This window comes from Periophthalmus magnuspinnatus, chromosome 7 (genome assembly GCF_009829125.3).
Source record: "Periophthalmus magnuspinnatus isolate fPerMag1 chromosome 7, fPerMag1.2.pri, whole genome shotgun sequence".
Taxonomy (NCBI): domain Eukaryota; kingdom Metazoa; phylum Chordata; class Actinopteri; order Gobiiformes; family Gobiidae; genus Periophthalmus; species Periophthalmus magnuspinnatus.
Window position 1 is genome coordinate 24,587,788 of NC_047132.1, and position 17,423 is coordinate 24,605,210.

Consider the following 17,423-nt stretch of genomic DNA (forward strand, 5'->3'; position numbering starts at 1 on the left):
GAGGGAGCTCCAGTCGACATGCCATTACCGCGCACTTACACGGCTGTCAGTCATCTGCGTCCTTGCCTCTGAAGGACTTTGGAAAATGAGTTGAAGAAGCTGAAACATCACCTGATCCTGGCAGGCTTTCAGAGCGCCCTGCCAGATTCGCATTCTCACATATTCCCTCCTCCCTCACTCTCCCCGCCCCCCCTCCCTCTTGATTTCCATTTTTCCCCCTCCGTCTCAGAGTAATCAGTCTCATGATGTGTAATGCGCTGAAAGTCTTCCATCAGCCTGACCTGCTGAAATGGAGCATGGGTAATGCCCGAGGTCACTTTTCTTCACAACCCCATCCTCTTAGTTTTTCCTTCGCTTGTTTGAAAGTCCTTATATAGACTTTCCTGAGAAATCGGCTTCTTCAACGTCTTGTCTGTTTGTGTCTGAAGTGCAAATAGGTAATTCCTTGTGATCCTTTGTAAGCTGATGTTTGTATTTGTTTATTTTATTTTTTTAATCCAAGAAACAAAATTGGTATATTTGGCATGTCTTGCTGTAACTAAACAAGTAGTGACCATTTTCCATATGCAGTAAACCACAACGACCAAGTTATTTATGCCACATTGCTAAAACCAGGACTCAAAAGTAGAAATCTCCCTTGCCTATTCTGTTGTATCGCCCACAGATTTTTTTCTTCACTGACTCCTCATAACTCTGGCCAAACACAATTCTTCAGAAAATGTATGGATTACAGCAGTCGTTCCATATTTCTAAAAACAGCTATTTCTTCCTTGCTCGTTTTTCTAACTTGGTCTGGATATTGCCATTTTGCATTTTATTATTTCAATGTCTCTCTAGTCTCTTTATGGCATTTGTACAAGCCCTTTGAACCAGCAACGCCAACGCTAATGGACAAGAAGGATTTGGCCCTTACCTCTGAGCCCTCAATCAGCTTAGCGTCTAAAGGGGCTTTGGGCTTGTCTTTGCGAGCCTTAGCCTGGCTGGGGGACTTTGCCTTGAAGTTGAGCTAAATTAGCACGCACAGGCTGGATGCTAAGCTGATTAGGTCCCTAATTTCACTAAAGTGCATTGTATTCCCTATTAATGGTGTGATCGTGATGTGATGGTTAGCCTGGTTAGCTGGTGGGCTAAGAGGGCACAAGGGCGACTGGGGTCTGGATTGATGGACGTGAGGTGTAATAAGAGTTATGTGTGAATGCCCTTTGACTTTTTCAAATCCCTTTTAATTCCTTTATGGCTAGAAGAAGCCTGAAAGTATAAGAAGTAGTATGACCATAGACAGCTGTGTTTAGATTAGCCATAGAAGTATTTGGATACTTTTAGGTCAGTTTTGGTAAGGATATAGACTGTATTTCTTTGGAATGAATGTACTCTTATATTACCAGTGAACTTCTGACTGAGGGTCACTTTCCCATAATTTTACATTTATTTGACCTGTTTCCATGTTTCTGGCAGTAGTGGGACTATATTACTCAAGATAGTATTCCTGGGTTTCGGCTTCTGGTTATATGTGACATTTTGAGCACTTTTCACCATTCAAAAGACATAATATTTAGTTGTTTGAGTGTTAATTGCTATGGCATTATGATTGTGAATATAAGCAGGTCATGAAAGGAGATATAGGTCATAGTAAAAATTGAAATGTCCCTCTTTTTTAACCTTTTAATTAGACCGCCTATTATAGTCCCTGTACTTTTTTGACTAAGCATTGGGGAAACCACTACCACCTCTGGCTTGCAGGCCCTCTTTTCTCAGCTCATGTGTGATATTCATGAAGAGTTACTGAAAAACATTATCTGACATCTGTGGAACACACCTAGACATAGAGCATCCTGAAAATGTGTGAACAATTTGGCCGCTTCATAAAAAAAACCCAAGGATTTTTCCATCCTTTACCCCATGGAGCGCTTTCCCACTGCCATTTTGTATGTTTGCACTTTTGCTTTTATCATGCATTTAACAACACCACATAGGGTAACGCATTGACACTTACTTTGCAAACTGGCCTGTAATTTTGTTACTTTCAAGTGTTCTACTGCTTTCGTGGACCTCCCTTGTACCTTCTATTTGTGAAATCTTTGTTTTCAGACAATTATCCACTTCCTGTCTTGTGATAATGACCCCCTGAGGTCACATCCTGTTTGTGGGATCTTACGGTGGGGTAGGTTGGACACAGGGCAGAACGGCTGCAGGGCATCTGAGCTCATGAGGAGGGGAGAGGTGTAATTTAGAGATTGGGCCCAATTCTAACCTGTTTTCAAATAGACCAATAGACAGGGGAGCATTAGGACTGGAAAATAAGGACTGAATATTATGCTCAGAAGATGTGTGTTTCATCACTTTTTTCCACTTTGTAGCTCTAAGCCATTTAGTTAGGTGAAAAATAATACGACTATATACTGCAAACAAAAAAATTGTAAACTTTTCTAGCTTACTCGTCCAGAATTCTTTCAAAAAGACTTTCATCTGATTCCACGTCAAAATCTTAGCTGCCCATCACTATGAGTTTTTTTGACAGTTTTGTAAGAATCAAACTGCTTTTTGGATCTACATTATGCTGCGTGTGTACTCAAACCAATGTCAGGAGGAAAAAAATAATAACATTGGAGTTGTTACAACACAGACGTTAGTTAATAATATGTATCTTCATTGCAGTTACCAAATGATAGAAAAAATATGTTTTGCTTGAAATAAACATCTGGTAAGACTTTGGTTTATGGAGTATCAACATATTGGCTAACATAATAATAGGTACACTAAGTTCTTAATTAGATCTGTGTTACTATTTAGAAAGTACATATTAATTTTTAATCTGTATAACTGTATTTACCATTAACATTTTTCACAAATTACGTACTCCTACTAACTAATCTAATCTTAATATGCAATAATAAGTCCTTAAATACCACCTGAATTACCCCTAGCTAACATACAACTTACCAGTTGGTTAGCGAGAGATATATTTTACGTATTACTCATTCTCTTTTGGCCAGTTGGAGGAGTTGATGAGGGCCTTGGAGAAGACCCGTGAGGAGCTTGATGCCACCAAGATGCGCCTGTCCACCACTCAGCAGTCCTTACACGAGAGGGACGGTCATCTCAACAACCTACGCCAAGAACGAAGGAAACAACTGGAAGAAATCCTGGAAATGAAGTTAGTCACAATTCAAACCTTCTATACGCACTTGCATTCATTCTTTTAAAACTCTAAACACTCCCAACTCACTCGCCTCCATCTCTCACAGAAATCCTTTCCATTTTTGCAAATACTAAACACATTGACACAAGCCACACAAGTTGCACACCAGATGCATTGCCCTACAGAGCGTTATATCCTGTAGCGTTTTAGCTGTACCACAACATTAGGCATTTGTATCCACTCACCTGATAACATGTGCCTCTCTGTCTATAAAGACATCAGGACTGAGGTGTGTTTTGAAGCTGAATTAGCTGTCATATATAGCTGTCTTATGAAAAGTTACATTTATTGAGGACAGGTGGTGTAGCTACAACAGAAGGATTGAAAATATGTCCAAGTCTATTCTTTTCTGCGGACAAGTCCAAAAAGCATGTGGTTTGGTGGGAATGTTTGAATGTGTGAGCGAGTTCAGTGATCTGTCAGTGGAGCGCTACATATGTGTTTGCTTTGAGCGCTTTGATTGAAGGAGCATGGAGGCACATATCTGGTTGTCATGTGCTGCTAAGAAATGCCTTTAATGTCAGCTACTCAGAACAGTACAAAAGAGCAGCCTGGCACATATATTGAAAACACAACTTTATTCTGCGCCAGTGTGCCCCGCAGGCCCCTCTAACACAAAAGTACTGCGCTCGCCTATGTGTTTAGTACTACAGTAAAAAGCCACCTGTGTGTCTGCATGTAGAGCTGTGTGAGTCAGATGTTCGGCAAGTCTGTTTCAATTTAGATGTAGGGTTTACTGAATATATGTATTTAATATGAACAGTGTTAATGCGGAAATGTACTGTACAAAAGCTTACACTTGTTGCTCAAGGATTAGATATTGTAATTGCCAGTACTACTACTTCATTATTTGTTACTGGGAAATTGCACTGCTGTGCCAAAGACTCTGCCAACTCAGCCCTTTTTTGTGGCTTGTGTCATCAGAGGTTATAATACTCCCTACATCAGAAGCATAGCCCGTCTCACAAGGACTACACCGCAATGTCAAGTCTCCGGATCCCGTAGTGATGGGAAATAAACTCTTCCTGCATTAGACATCCACTGTGCTGCCTCTTTTTACACTCTCTGCCTATTTCATTTATTCTCCAACAGCCATCATTAGTAACAATACTTTCACACCCAGAATCCAATCCCCCCAAAACATTTTACTCTCTCAAAGTACATAAATATACACGTTTTAAATCTGCACCTAAAAATACATTCTCTCCAAATTTGTAATTAATAAAATGTCCAGAGTCAAATTACTTTCCATGTCTGCCTGTAAATCATGATTATATTGCCATTAGCTTGGAAAATAGGCTAGTCCTTGTGATGGTTGGTTGACATACATAGCAACAAGTCAATATGACTCTCCTTTGTGCCCTGAATGGAGGTCTCCACTGTCTACAGAACTAATACAGGGGGCAGAGCGGGCACGGCCTGTGTGTGGTCCCCTGGGCTTTGGACTCTGTATGTACAGAGAGGTCAGAGCCTGAGGTTCAGGGTCAGCAGTGATGAGGATTAAAGGACTGTTGAATCGCTCAAGGGCCGAAGCTTCATGACTTACATTTGAACAAGCCACAAAGATCTAGAATGTATCCAGACTCACATGCAATCACTCATATGAGGACAACTGTTTTAGAATAGGGCCAAGTTACCCTGACCCAGATTGTCCCTGGGAAATGAAAAGATATGACCTGATGAAAGAGTAGAAAGATTTAAAACCACCAACTTTTGGAATCAGTGCTTTCTGTTTTCTTTAAGAATTATGTGGAATAATAGATCAAAAACTACACCAAAAACAAATGTATTACTATTGTTAATTCTGAATTAGACATAAATATTTCCTATTTTTGTAAAGAATCAAGAAAATAAATAATTCGTCAATTGCTGACCTCTTGTGGCTAAAGTTGGCACCGTTGACCCTGTCTGACAACAGTAGAGAAGCCTTTAAATACAGTATCCTTCAACACAAATCATCTAGACCAAAAACATTGACCAATTACTGACCTTTTGTGTTCATTTAATCAAGTCCATTATTGTTGTTAGGGCAAGAGCAGCACCTGTGCAGGAACTCTAAAGATCTGAAATCAGATGGAGAAAGAATGAAAAGTGCAGGGGGGACTTGAGGGGCACACAAACTAAACTATTTTAAATCTCAGAAATCATGAGAGAAGTTTGATTGCGAGCCAAGTTTCTCCTTCTCTTCTCTGTAATGTTGCATTAGTCAAGACGGCCAGCTGAGGCCAACCATGAGAAGCACGTTCCCCAGTGAAGCAGAGAGCTCTGTGCTCTACTGTGTATAAGCCTGAATGACAAACAGACAGCTTTTCAACACTGTTAATGAAAGAGACAAAAGGGGAAAATCATTTTTAATATCCACTCCAAGCTATTGTGTGTTGGTCTGTGGGTCAGTACGCTCATGTGCCCTATGAGGACACGGACTCTGATTTTTTTTGTGTTTATTTTTAAATTCACATGTGCAGTTTTATTGCACAAGTACACATTTTTTAGTTAAATATTTACAAATATCTAGTTTATACTTTTTTGTCTAGCTGTCTAATTGTTTCTTTATGATGGGGTTGATCATGGCCAAGTTCCAATCAGTTGTGCTCCAGCCACAAGAGGTCAGCAAAAGAACAAATTACTGCTTTTAGTGAAATCTTTACCATCTTCACTCATCAATGTAACAGGATTATGATTTATACTATTGATGATTTTTTCCCCCTACTACTTTTTTTTAAGTCTGTGCACCATCTCATTGCAGCGGTGCCTTGGAGAGCTTCTTGTGACTTCTACAGTAGTATAAACAAAGTATTCCCCAGTACAATGCCATAAGTGTGCCACAGTGTGTAATCTCAGATGAATTAAAAGTATATTGCAGATACTGTACAGACTACCATGTCAGATCCTCGATGTCTAAGAGGAGCATTACGGCTCCGTTGTATCAGCCCACACCAGATTGAGTTTCCACTGCTCTGCTCTGCATTCACACACACACAGACACACATGGCCTGTAGGAGCAAGCCATTAACAGGGTTTGGGATCCTGCGGTGGAGCTACACAATGGAGAAATGATGTGTTTGGACATTTTGAATAGCCCATCATTGAACTGTTGCTTTTGTGTGAATGGGATAAAACAACATGCCACAACATTGCAGCGGCTTACTGAACCCGATCCTGCAGTAGACACTTGGAATGTCGTGATAGCATCTCTGTTTACATTTTACTGACTGAAGACAATAATACACACAGAAAAGTTGGTGGCAGCAGAGAAGTTTGCAAAGAGTTAAACTTTCTTATTGAAGTATGGCAGTTTGAAAAATGATGGTAGTATAGGACTGGGTAAGGAGCATAGCCATAAGGAAAGTTGGGGAGGAAATGGTAAATGATGGAAAATGGGATGATGGAGAGAGGAGAGATGGATGTGAGGAGGAAGGGATGAAGAAGGGAGTGGTGGAAGAAGATGAAGTGTATGTAGTCACAGAAAACGCATTTAAAACAGATCAACATGTTGGCTTAGTGTATCTATTGTACGTTTTCAGGGATATGTCTGTTCAAATTGAAATGCTTGCTTTGTTGAGCATGATAAATAATGATTGAAATAGGTGCCAAACAGGTGGATTTTCAATATGTTATAAATGCATAGATACTTTAGCTGTCTCATGCATGAACAGGTATAGAATTGAAAGAAAAAAAACAAAAAACATATGCACACATTTTAAATATATGAATAACCCAAAATTTACACTATACCATATTCATTGTTCGTGGCGACTTCCATCTGTGGGTTTTAGTTTCATACCTCATGCAACATTACATCTTTTTTATTATACAAAAGATGTAATATTTTGTTTAAAATTATTAATTGCTCTGGCAACAGTCCTAATTTGTCATCATTCTGAATCTCATAGATAGCCCTGGTGGATACTGACATCACTGTGTTGAGTAATGCATTGAAAGTGTGACTTTATGAGCTCTGTTGCTGAGTCATCCCCATCGTCTTTACATTAGAGCTAACGATACAAGAGAACATTAAATGGCACAGTTCGACCCTTGTTCTGTGGGCGTTTGTCTGTTTTGCTGCCCGCTCAGTTCCTCATGGCATAATGAAGCTTAAAGTGGCAGCGACATTATGACTTTCAAATCCACATTGTAGACGTCCAGTCTGCAGAGCACCTTTGCCATGGCAACACTGACTAAACAGTGAGACCAGCTGCATTGGCAAGGTCATGTCCCTGTCAGGAGTCTCTCAGGGCGCTGGACTCACAAATGTAGGGAGCACGTGGACAAATACACTACACACACACGCACGCGCACACATACACTACGACACTACTGTACAGGTTGGTGGCCGTACAGTCTCATTGTTGTGATAGGTCATGATGAGCCGTGAAGAGCTCACACTTGAGTAGAAAGGATTCAGTGTGCGGCGCTGATGAGGCAGGCCTGACCACACATGGCCTTCCTCTCTCCTCCTGAGTTTGTGTGTGTGCCGCCTCGTGGGAACTTCAGCCCATTCATCATGTCTGTCTGTGAGCTGCTGGCCTCTGACATGCGTGTTTACCTTCCACATATGTGCCGGCCGCGCACCCTCTACGTGTGTTATTATGTCAGGACCAAAGCATGCTCCACCCTGCTCGCTCCACCTCCTCTGCACCACTTTGTCAATAGAGGGCTTCATCACCTGCAAATCCCTGGGACTGGCCAATAGTCTGCTTGATTAAGGGAATAGAGGAGCAGCTCAACCTGGCTTCTGTGTTGCCAGCTCAAGCGGAAATTAAAATTAAAATGTTCAACTTTTCTTCATGAATAATGGCCACTGTAAATATAATAGATGTCATACTGGAAAAAGTGACGCCAACAGACTAAATTTCAACTTTTAGATTTTGACACAAGCCAGAGTAGTTCTGCTTCGGCCCAAAGCCCAAATAAACGGAGTGGGTTGTGTCAAGATGAGCTTAAATCAAATATCAACTGCTCTCTATCAAGCAGAAGATTTGTTGTGGCAACGCAAATAGGAAAAGAGGATTACAAAGATAATATTTCTTTTTACATCCTGTGACTAGGAATAATTATTTTTCTTTTCTTTAGCTAAAGCTGCTCAAAACAAATCCTTGCAAAAGGTGAAATTTTTGCATGTTTGCTCTTTTGCCTTATCTCTTCTTTGAGGTCTGGAATTTATCACACATACCTAATAATTATTATCACAGGAAATGGTCCAGAGGAAGTAGGTGTACAAGCCCTGCTAATTAGTGTCCGTCGCAAACACATATACATGCTCACACAGCTAATAAGTGTCATTGGAGGCAGTTGAAAGTTTCAGACAGGCACAATCTGATTGGCCTTAAGCAGCCTGACACCCCCGACAGGAGCTGGCTGTATAAAACGCAGGTTGGATTGATTGAAAGTCCTGATGTGACTGGCCAATAGAGGAGCCTCAGAGCTAATAAATATCCCAGCACCCGGAGGTGAGCAGGGACAGCCTCCTGAACGACTACCATAGCCCCAGGGTCAGCACAGGAATGAGGAGAAGCAAGGAGGGGTCAAAGAGGGAGCCACATGGATTATAAATAGATGCAAATAAACAAAGGCTTTGGTGTAGTGTCTCATGCAATTAGAACATGTTTCTGTTTTTTGCACTCTGATAAATCTGATTGATTACTGATATCGATATGAATAATTGTTGATTAAACTGATGACTTTTTTTTTAGATAGGCAAGGCAAGTTTATTTGTATAGCACAATTTGTACACAAAATAATTCAAAGTGCGGAATAAGAAAGACATTAAAATCACAATACAAACAAAGCAAAACATAAATATTCATCATAAAATTAACATTAAAAGAAGAGTGCAGAATAAAAACCTTTCAGTCGTATGCACAGCTAAACAGAACTGCGTTTTGAGCCTGGATTTAAACATTGTCAAAGTAGAGGCCTGTCTCACATCTTCAGGAAGAGCTGCATAAAACTGAAATACTGATTCCCCATGTTTAGTCCTCCTGACCCTGGGCACCAGCAGGAGGCCGGTCCCTGAAGTCCTCAGAGTGCGAGATGGTTCATATGGCATTAACATGTGGGAGTTGTACTTTGGTGCTAGGCCATGGAGAGACGTGTACACAAGCAGAGCTGCTTTAAAGTCTATTCTCTGAGCCACATAAGCCAGTGCAGAGACCTGAGCCAGTGCAGAGTCAAAGGAATACTCTGTGTTTGATTGAATGAAGCAAGATTAAACAAATCAAAATGTCTGGTCTAACCTTTTCTTATGATGAGATTATAAAGTGAATTGATTGTCTCTAGATAATCAGTGTATTTTTCCAGATTGATGCCTAGAACATTTTTATTCTAAGTTTCTCACACTATGACAAAGTAATTGGTGTGTCAAAATAAAAGGATACATGATTTACAGTATGACACTTCTTCCAAGCCTGTGTTTATCTGCTTGTGGATTGTAGACTATATGTTGTTGAAAGTGCTCCACTGTAAAAAAACCCATTAAAAACAGCGGCTTAGCATAGTGCCCTTATGGTTTACCATTATGGGCACATGAACTGCTGCCTTAGCCACACCAGTGAGTCAATGCAGCTTACTGGCATATATTTGCACACTGTTAACACCTCCCAGCCGTCTGCAGTTAGCACACACACCTGAGCTTTAACTCTTGTTTTCTACTTTTGTGGCTTTGACTGTCTCTGTTTATCAGCTCTTGTGTCTGAATGTTTGTTATTTTATTACCCTTTAAGCATTTGTTAAATGTGCTTCCCGGAATGAGGTGCCAGGGACTTTTGTCTGTCACAACCGTTTAGCTCTGTTATGTGTGAATCAAATGGTAAATACAGGTTTCTGGTTGGTGAAGTGAAGTTTTATTGCCAAAAAGCAGCCCATTTTGTTCGCATGGTTCCCAGGAGGCTGTAATATAAAACAATATTAGAGTCCCCTCCTTCCCAGCAATGAGAATCTGCAACTTTACCACAGCAGCCCCTGGCACTTCAACATTATGTGTGCGTGTGTGTGTGTGAGATCTGGTTAATACAGGGATGTAGACCCAAACTGTAATTATCATTATGTATTTCTCAGCAGAGGCAGGAAACAGCCCAAGCAAGTTTGGATTAGTGTGCCTTTGTGATTCTTGTTTGTAGTGTTTGTGAGCATACAGCATGTGTGCGCCGGCATATGTACGTGCATGCTGGTACTCAGTGTGTGCAAACAGCAGTGATTTGATGTAAGGGCATGAAAGCTATTAGCAGACAAAGATAAGTCCACTGTGCCACTGGCTCTGGGAGGGTTTTCTATGCTCTAGTTATGCTCCTGCTGTGCATTTGATTTAGTATAAATGGAGACACATTAGACTTTTCTCTGAGGGTAAGTAGGTCTTATAAATTTAACACTGGGAAACCTAAAAAGTGGTTGTTTTGAAAATTAAACAGGGAGCAAACAAAAAGAATCAGAGTTAAGTATGTTTTAAGTACATAAGCCTTTTTTGTGAATAAATAGGCATTATAATTTACAAGCACTATTAACTTTCACAATTAGACTGTAAAACTTGTCCAAATATCCTGTTTTAAAATGATGGTCTGATTCAGAAGTAAGCGCAGGCCCAGTAGAGAAATAATGGTTAACCCCAGATTTATTTGCCACAGACAAAAATCTCAGATGTTTTTACAGCATAAAATACCAAGACTGGGGCAGGGACAGAACTGGTCACCACAAAACAAACACAGGATTCCCATAGTGACAAGTAAAGCTAGAGTGACTGGGAGCTGAGCACAACAAATCATTTCCAACAAACAAATCATTTCCAATCAAGTAACAGTTTTCTTTCAGGTTAAGAAATCTTATATTAGTTTTAGATTTTGCATATCTAATTCATCGTAATGAACAGACCTGTGCATATAAGTGCTGATACACCTAAGGCTGCTTAAAGGTGGACTTTTTATTATTTGAACTTTCTTGTTTCAGTCTATTTAAGTTATAGCTCAAAGTTCTGCAGAGCCTCCAGTATTTAAGTCTCTCTTAGCATTAGCAGTAGCAATTAACTACAATCTGTATTTGTCTCCCCTCACAACTGTGAGAAAAATCAACTGCAGTGCATACATAAATTTCATACCATTCCCAAATATATCACAATATATCAACAGCGAAATGATATGGCCCAGCCATATCACTATACTCAGTGTTTGGAACGCATTCATATTGCTGCTATTCATGGACAAAAGCCTAATTATGAACTTTAAGTTGGAGTTGGCAGGAATGTAGTTGGGAGGCAGAAAGTCCACCTAAACAGGTGGATTCATATATACAGTGCTTAACAATGACATCAAATAGGTAATTAAAGATGTTATCATAGCGCCTGTACAGAACACCGTGTTTCCTTGGCTACGACCTGACAGATCCGACATGGCTCTGTACCCACAGGTCCCTGAGTTCAACATTTACTCAAATCAAAAGTGTGTGTTTGGCCTTGGGTTACACACTCGATTGAATTAGCCAAGTCGGTGCACACACAACTACACAGGCGCTGGTCAGCGCACAGACACACACGCACACATCTCTATTAAGTTAAAAACGAGACTTGAGTGTCTTCTTCCATCTCAGGGGCTTTTACATGATAAGATCGGCTCAGGGTGCTCTTCTATGCAGGATTCTTGAGCACATCAAACAACAGTAAACCACATCACAGCAGCAGGAAGAGCACGGCCTCCATTAGCTAGCCCATAAAGAACATATGTGTGTGTAATAGGAGAGGTACGCTACCCACTACAAAAGGTTTACGCGCATAGGACAAACATACCAGGCCATGCACTCCCCTGAAATACTCACCAATTAGTAATGTGTATTTTGTGCACATAGCTAAAGTGTATTGCTGGGCCCTTATCAGGATCATCTAAGCCCAAACTGTCATTCAGACTTGAAAGTCTCAAGCTTTAAGTTAGACTGCCTTGCATAGACTCGGCTGGATTAATAGCTTAGTAACACAGTAACATGAAAAAAGCATTCAGGAATTCAGCCAGATGGCGTTCATTATCTTTATTAGTACACAACTGATAGCAAACCTCAGTTGCAAACATACACCTAGCTTAGAGGCCCATTCCACTCTGCTCCTCAAGTGCATTCACAGAAACACGGATTCTTTGCAAAAAAATTTACGTTTATTGGGTGATAAGTGACTAAGGCCCTTGATAAAACCTCTAAAAGAATGACAGACAGTCCATGGGAGTTAAAGGAGTTGACCTAGATTGAGGGCCCCTGATTTTCTTTGCATTGATTTAAAACAGATCTGGTGTGCATGCTGTGTCCAATTTCAGGCTCGAAGACATCACCTCCAATACAAAAGGAGATTCAAGGAGATGTACGTCCTCTAAACATAATCTTTTTATGATAAATAAGATGGATAGAATTTTCACCGAATTAGAAGAGCCAGGGACTCTGGACTTTGAGTGTCACAAGGCATTGACCTACCATTCTCTCAGGTTCAGTCACACTGGACAACTGAAGTGAAGTGTTAACCACTATACATTTGCTTCCAGTATTTAGAAATCATCTTCTTGTAACATGAGACCCTGTAAATGTGTGTTTTCCATTCAAATTGATCAATTTCCAAATTGTGGCAACCTTTGACCACATGTTTTTACAGGCCAATGTACTCTTTGGGCAAGTATCAAGCATGAATTATTGCAGAAGGTTGCATAAGGAAATGCATATAAAAAGTGAAAATGTGTGACATGAGGCAGATGATTTGCAGTGACCACCCCAGAGGTGAAAACCAAAAGGGAAAGATTATTCCTATAGCTATTAATCAAGTGCATAAGGCAGCTTTCAAATACTGAATTTCAGTCTTTCCCATGACAGTCAGCAAAGTTCTGACCAAATGAGGTATTGTGGCGTGCCAAACATTAAATAAACAAACAGAGTGTTAGTTTTGGTGATGCCACACAAGTTGTCAGCACTAAAAGAGAATGCAGGGCATGCGTGTAAAGATTTAGTCCTGTCTTTAGTCTGAATTTAGCTAAACTGGTGCATGCTAAGTGAGGAATCGAGTGGGCGTCCGGGAAGAGTTATGCTCTATGGCAGGCCCTAATTGCTTGCGGCTCCTGTTGTGTGTGTTTGGCTTTGTTTGAGCATGTCTAACATAAGCAGTCACAGGGGAGCCTTTGCCAGGGCAAACACGCTCACACTGGGGATCCACCAGGAGGAAGGCCTTGTGCTGTGGAGACCTCTGAAACATGACACCCAAAGAAAACACACAGTAATAAAGCAATCGCACCACTCTGTTTGGAGCCTGCTTTGTTTGTCAGACCTGGTTTCCTGACATCATTGTCCCAACATGTCACTTGGACATTTGACACATCTCACACTACAAAATAAACTATAGCTTTGTTTGAAAAGTAAAAGTAATAAGGCAAGTCTGACTTAGTCTGTGGTTTATCTAGTAACCGCATTATTTTTCTAATGTTGTGCCTGATGATGTGTGGTTTTTATCTCCCTGATGTAGCCAGCATCACAAAGTGCTGGTATTTAAAAGTTGCATAACACCAGAGCAGCTTCATTAACTGAGGTAATAAGTAAATAATAAATATTTAAAAGTTTGCGTTTCTAACATATATTACCACAGGTAGGTACTTGGCTGAGATCTGTGGGTCTGGTCACCACTGAATCTCCACAAGTTCAGATCGGTGTGGCAGGTGGATTAGCCAATCAGGGCCACACATGTATGGCTCCGTATGAAGAAAAAAGAAAAAAATGTCACAGAGGACTGAAACTGCAAATTTCTGTTTCTAAACTCTGAGACTAAATTAAATGTGATTTTGTACAAAATGATTGGTGGCATGTGTGTCACTAAAAAAAAAAAAAAAAATAAAATCAATGTGATCACATGGCTGTGTTTGAGCCTGGCTCGGGCGCAACAGAGGAAGTGACCAGACTGATATCCCTCTGTATAAAAACACAGTTAATACAGCAAGTTAAATATAGAAATCTATCCCAAATCAGAACTTCAAGGGTGTTTGCTGTTTGTAATTTCTCTTCCAAGACAATGCAGAGTCAGATAACATCAGGAACGTATTGTTTTAATGATTCTACTCTCGCCCTTTACTCTTGAACATAAACAGTGCGCATCTGCATCTTAAAACAGCGTAATGAGCTTAACTGCCTAAACCAGCGTGTACACACCCCCACACAGGGCCTTCATTAAGCCTCACATTTAGCTCGCTTGGCAATAAGGTATTTTAATGCAGTCTAGCTTGAGAATGGATCTTATTACTTAATGTGCTATCTATCTAGAAATCACTGGATCTGTCAGCATTCAACAGCATACTACCATTGGTCTCTTTATTAAAATTTTTACTTTTGCAGGTGCACAAAATCTGTTACCTTACTCAGCAAAGATATTTCTGTGCATGTGTGTACAGGAATTTCTACGCTGGAAGCATCAATTTTCAAAAGTCTTGTAAAAATGATAAACAAGCATGCACTTAGCCTCCTGTGATTGCATATACAGTGTTCAATGTATCATCTTCACACGAATGCCATTCAAAACTGTCCTTTACAAGTAAGTGTATGTCTCAATTGGGAATTCACACTGGCTGATGATGAACAGGTAACGGCAATGACACAACTGGAGTGGTGTACCAGCGGCGTGATCTGTCTGCACTAGCTTCAACATACAAATTAGACAGATTATAGACCGCTAGTGGATATGTCTGTGAGCGCAGGTGTGCCATATTGGACCAATACCATACATTTCTTTTCAAATTGTTTTACTACATGAACTTTTATGGTATTGATCTAATGTTTTCAGACTTACCCAAAATTGGCATATTTTTCATTCACATATGCAGAATAGAATAAAGGTAACACTAGTGTCTGAAGGCCCAGGTTATAATCCTGTTCCGCTTTGATCCCATGATGGTCACTGATCAGTTTAAATATACAGCAGACCTGTCCAGACGTGGATACAGATCCCATAATCACAGCCTCTCTCTGCCTTGTTATGTTTGACTGTACTGTATACAACCAGCATTTATTTTGTGAAAGTTCGAGCTCTGAGATCAATTTCATTTGAAGCAGGACCCTTTTAGCCATGCAAACAGCTCAGTATATCCATATGGTCTCTCAGTCTTTCCCAGCGATTTCTCATCAATATGTTCTGGACAGAAAAAGCGTTACTGCCATTGTCAGTGAGGAAACTGAACAAACTAGGAATGTTCTTTGGCAATATTGTGCAACATAAAACAATGAGTAAAAAAAAAAGTTAAACGGCATGCATAAAATAAACTTTAAGTACATGTAAATACAAAGCATACAGCATGGACAGAACAACAGTCTGTTTCTTATGCAGTACACAATCATCCGTAGTGTATTTTTTGTGACTCATTCATGTTATTAGGCTGTAAGTGTCATTGATTTGGGCTGGCTTGTGATACGTGTTGGTGACTCATGTGTAACTTGGATTGCTACCACTAACTTGCTAATTCAAAGTGGACTTGACTCAGACATAGGAGCTGGCCTTTCCCCTCTGTTTGTCTACTGTAGTTTTCCACATTACAACGTTAAAACCAGGTTATATATAGAGCGCTTGACAAAGATGTAGTGGTGGTCAAGTGAACTATGATTATTGGGTTATTGTTGATAGTAGTAAGAACAAACTCTCCCTTTTCAAGCTCTTCTCAAATACACGTTTTTGTAGTTCCAGCTTAAATTTTTAAACTTTTGATGATGTGGTTGTGATTGAAAAAAAGATACTGGCTATTTGGCTCTTGGTTTCATGCTAGTGTGACCCTGTGTGTCCTTTACACATTGACGGGAAAAAGACCAGTCCAAGCTCCAAAGAAAGCTATAATTCACAAAATATTACAGGCCAAAAAGCATTTGGTCATTGTGCACACACATCCTACAATAAGTAGTAACCGCATTAATTGGGTTGTGTAATTGTTTGGCAAAGCATTGTGGGAAATAGCCTTGTCCATTCACCTCAAACCACTTTTTTACATATATGACCACAACAGGGCTGTCCAGAAGTCATGTGTTGTTGTACTTGTGTGTGTGTCTCTATGGGTACTATAAAGGAAGTGAGTGTGGTGTCCGCATGTCGGCTGTGGTCCGCCTGTGGTCCCTACATTTGGAGCAGAAAGTACTCCAGGGATCCTCGCTTTCACTGTTTTTGGACTTGTCTTTCATCAGTTTGTGTGTGTGTGTGCGTGCTTTTTCGAGTGTACATGTGTTTTACCACTACATTGTACTCTTTGCCCCTTGATATTTTAAGCTTTTCTGGCCCCGCGTCATAAGTGTGAGCTGTATTTCCAGACTCGGGTTTCGATGACCAAAGTGAGAGAAGTAGTGTATGGAGGGCTGGAGGAATGAGGGGAGAGGAAAGAAAGGCTCGTAATTGAAGGGTGCAGGGTAATACTTAGGCCAAGGATGACTGTTTCAACGTGTTTGCATAACCTCCTTGAACTTAATATTTAGCCCCTCTGTCCCGTGGTGTGTAGGACATGACAGGGCCAAGATACGCAATGATAGAGCAGATGGAGGTGATGCCATTTTCTTAGACAATAGAGTGAGCACGTCTCTCTTTGATTAGCCCGTGTAAAAAGGGAGGAATGGGGAGACACTTGTAATGACCTTCCTGTTTGGAAACCTGTGATGCTGTCTGACTTTGATAGGAGGTTGTGTTAGTGCAGGAAAGGCCACGCCAATAAAGAAAACTTCCAACTTGAGTGACGCAATGGGCAAAGTGTCCATCTGGTATTTACAGGTGACGGCATTGTGAGCGCAGGCTTTAGTGGAGGAATTCTGTGTAGATATTTGTGAACAAGATAAGGTGCTGCTTGGTGAAATCTCTTGTGTCAGTCTCTTACATATCATTTTACATTTACCACCTATTCCTATGTATGGTTGTTCAAATAGGCAAGGCAAGGTTATTTGTATAGCTCAATTTACAGAATAAAAAAAAGATTAACATATCAAAATATAAATAATATAATAAAATTAACATTAAAAGAGAAGAGTGCAAAATAAAAACCTTTCAGTCATATGTGCAGCTTCTCACATCTTCAAGAAGACTGTTCCAGCTAAAACCTGGAACTGAAATGCTGATTCTTCATGTTTAGTTCTGACACTGGGCACCAGCAGGAGGCCGGTCCCTGAAGTCCTCAGAGTGCGAGATGATTCATATGGCACTAAAATGTTGGAAATGTACTTTGCTTGTGTACAAGTCTCTCCATGGCCTAACACCAGAGCTGCTTTA

At 40.4% G+C, this 17,423-nt stretch overlaps 1 protein-coding gene across 1 annotated transcript in view; it reads left to right on the top strand.

Moving 5' to 3' along the window:
* LOC117373028 (ERC protein 2-like) overlaps positions 1-17,423 on the top strand; it is a 118,175-nt gene that overhangs the window by 57,218 nt on the left and 43,534 nt on the right. Inside the window, 1 exon segment of the mRNA XM_055223075.1 lies at positions 2,994-3,154. Coding sequence (XP_055079050.1) covers positions 2,994-3,154 — 161 coding nt within the window.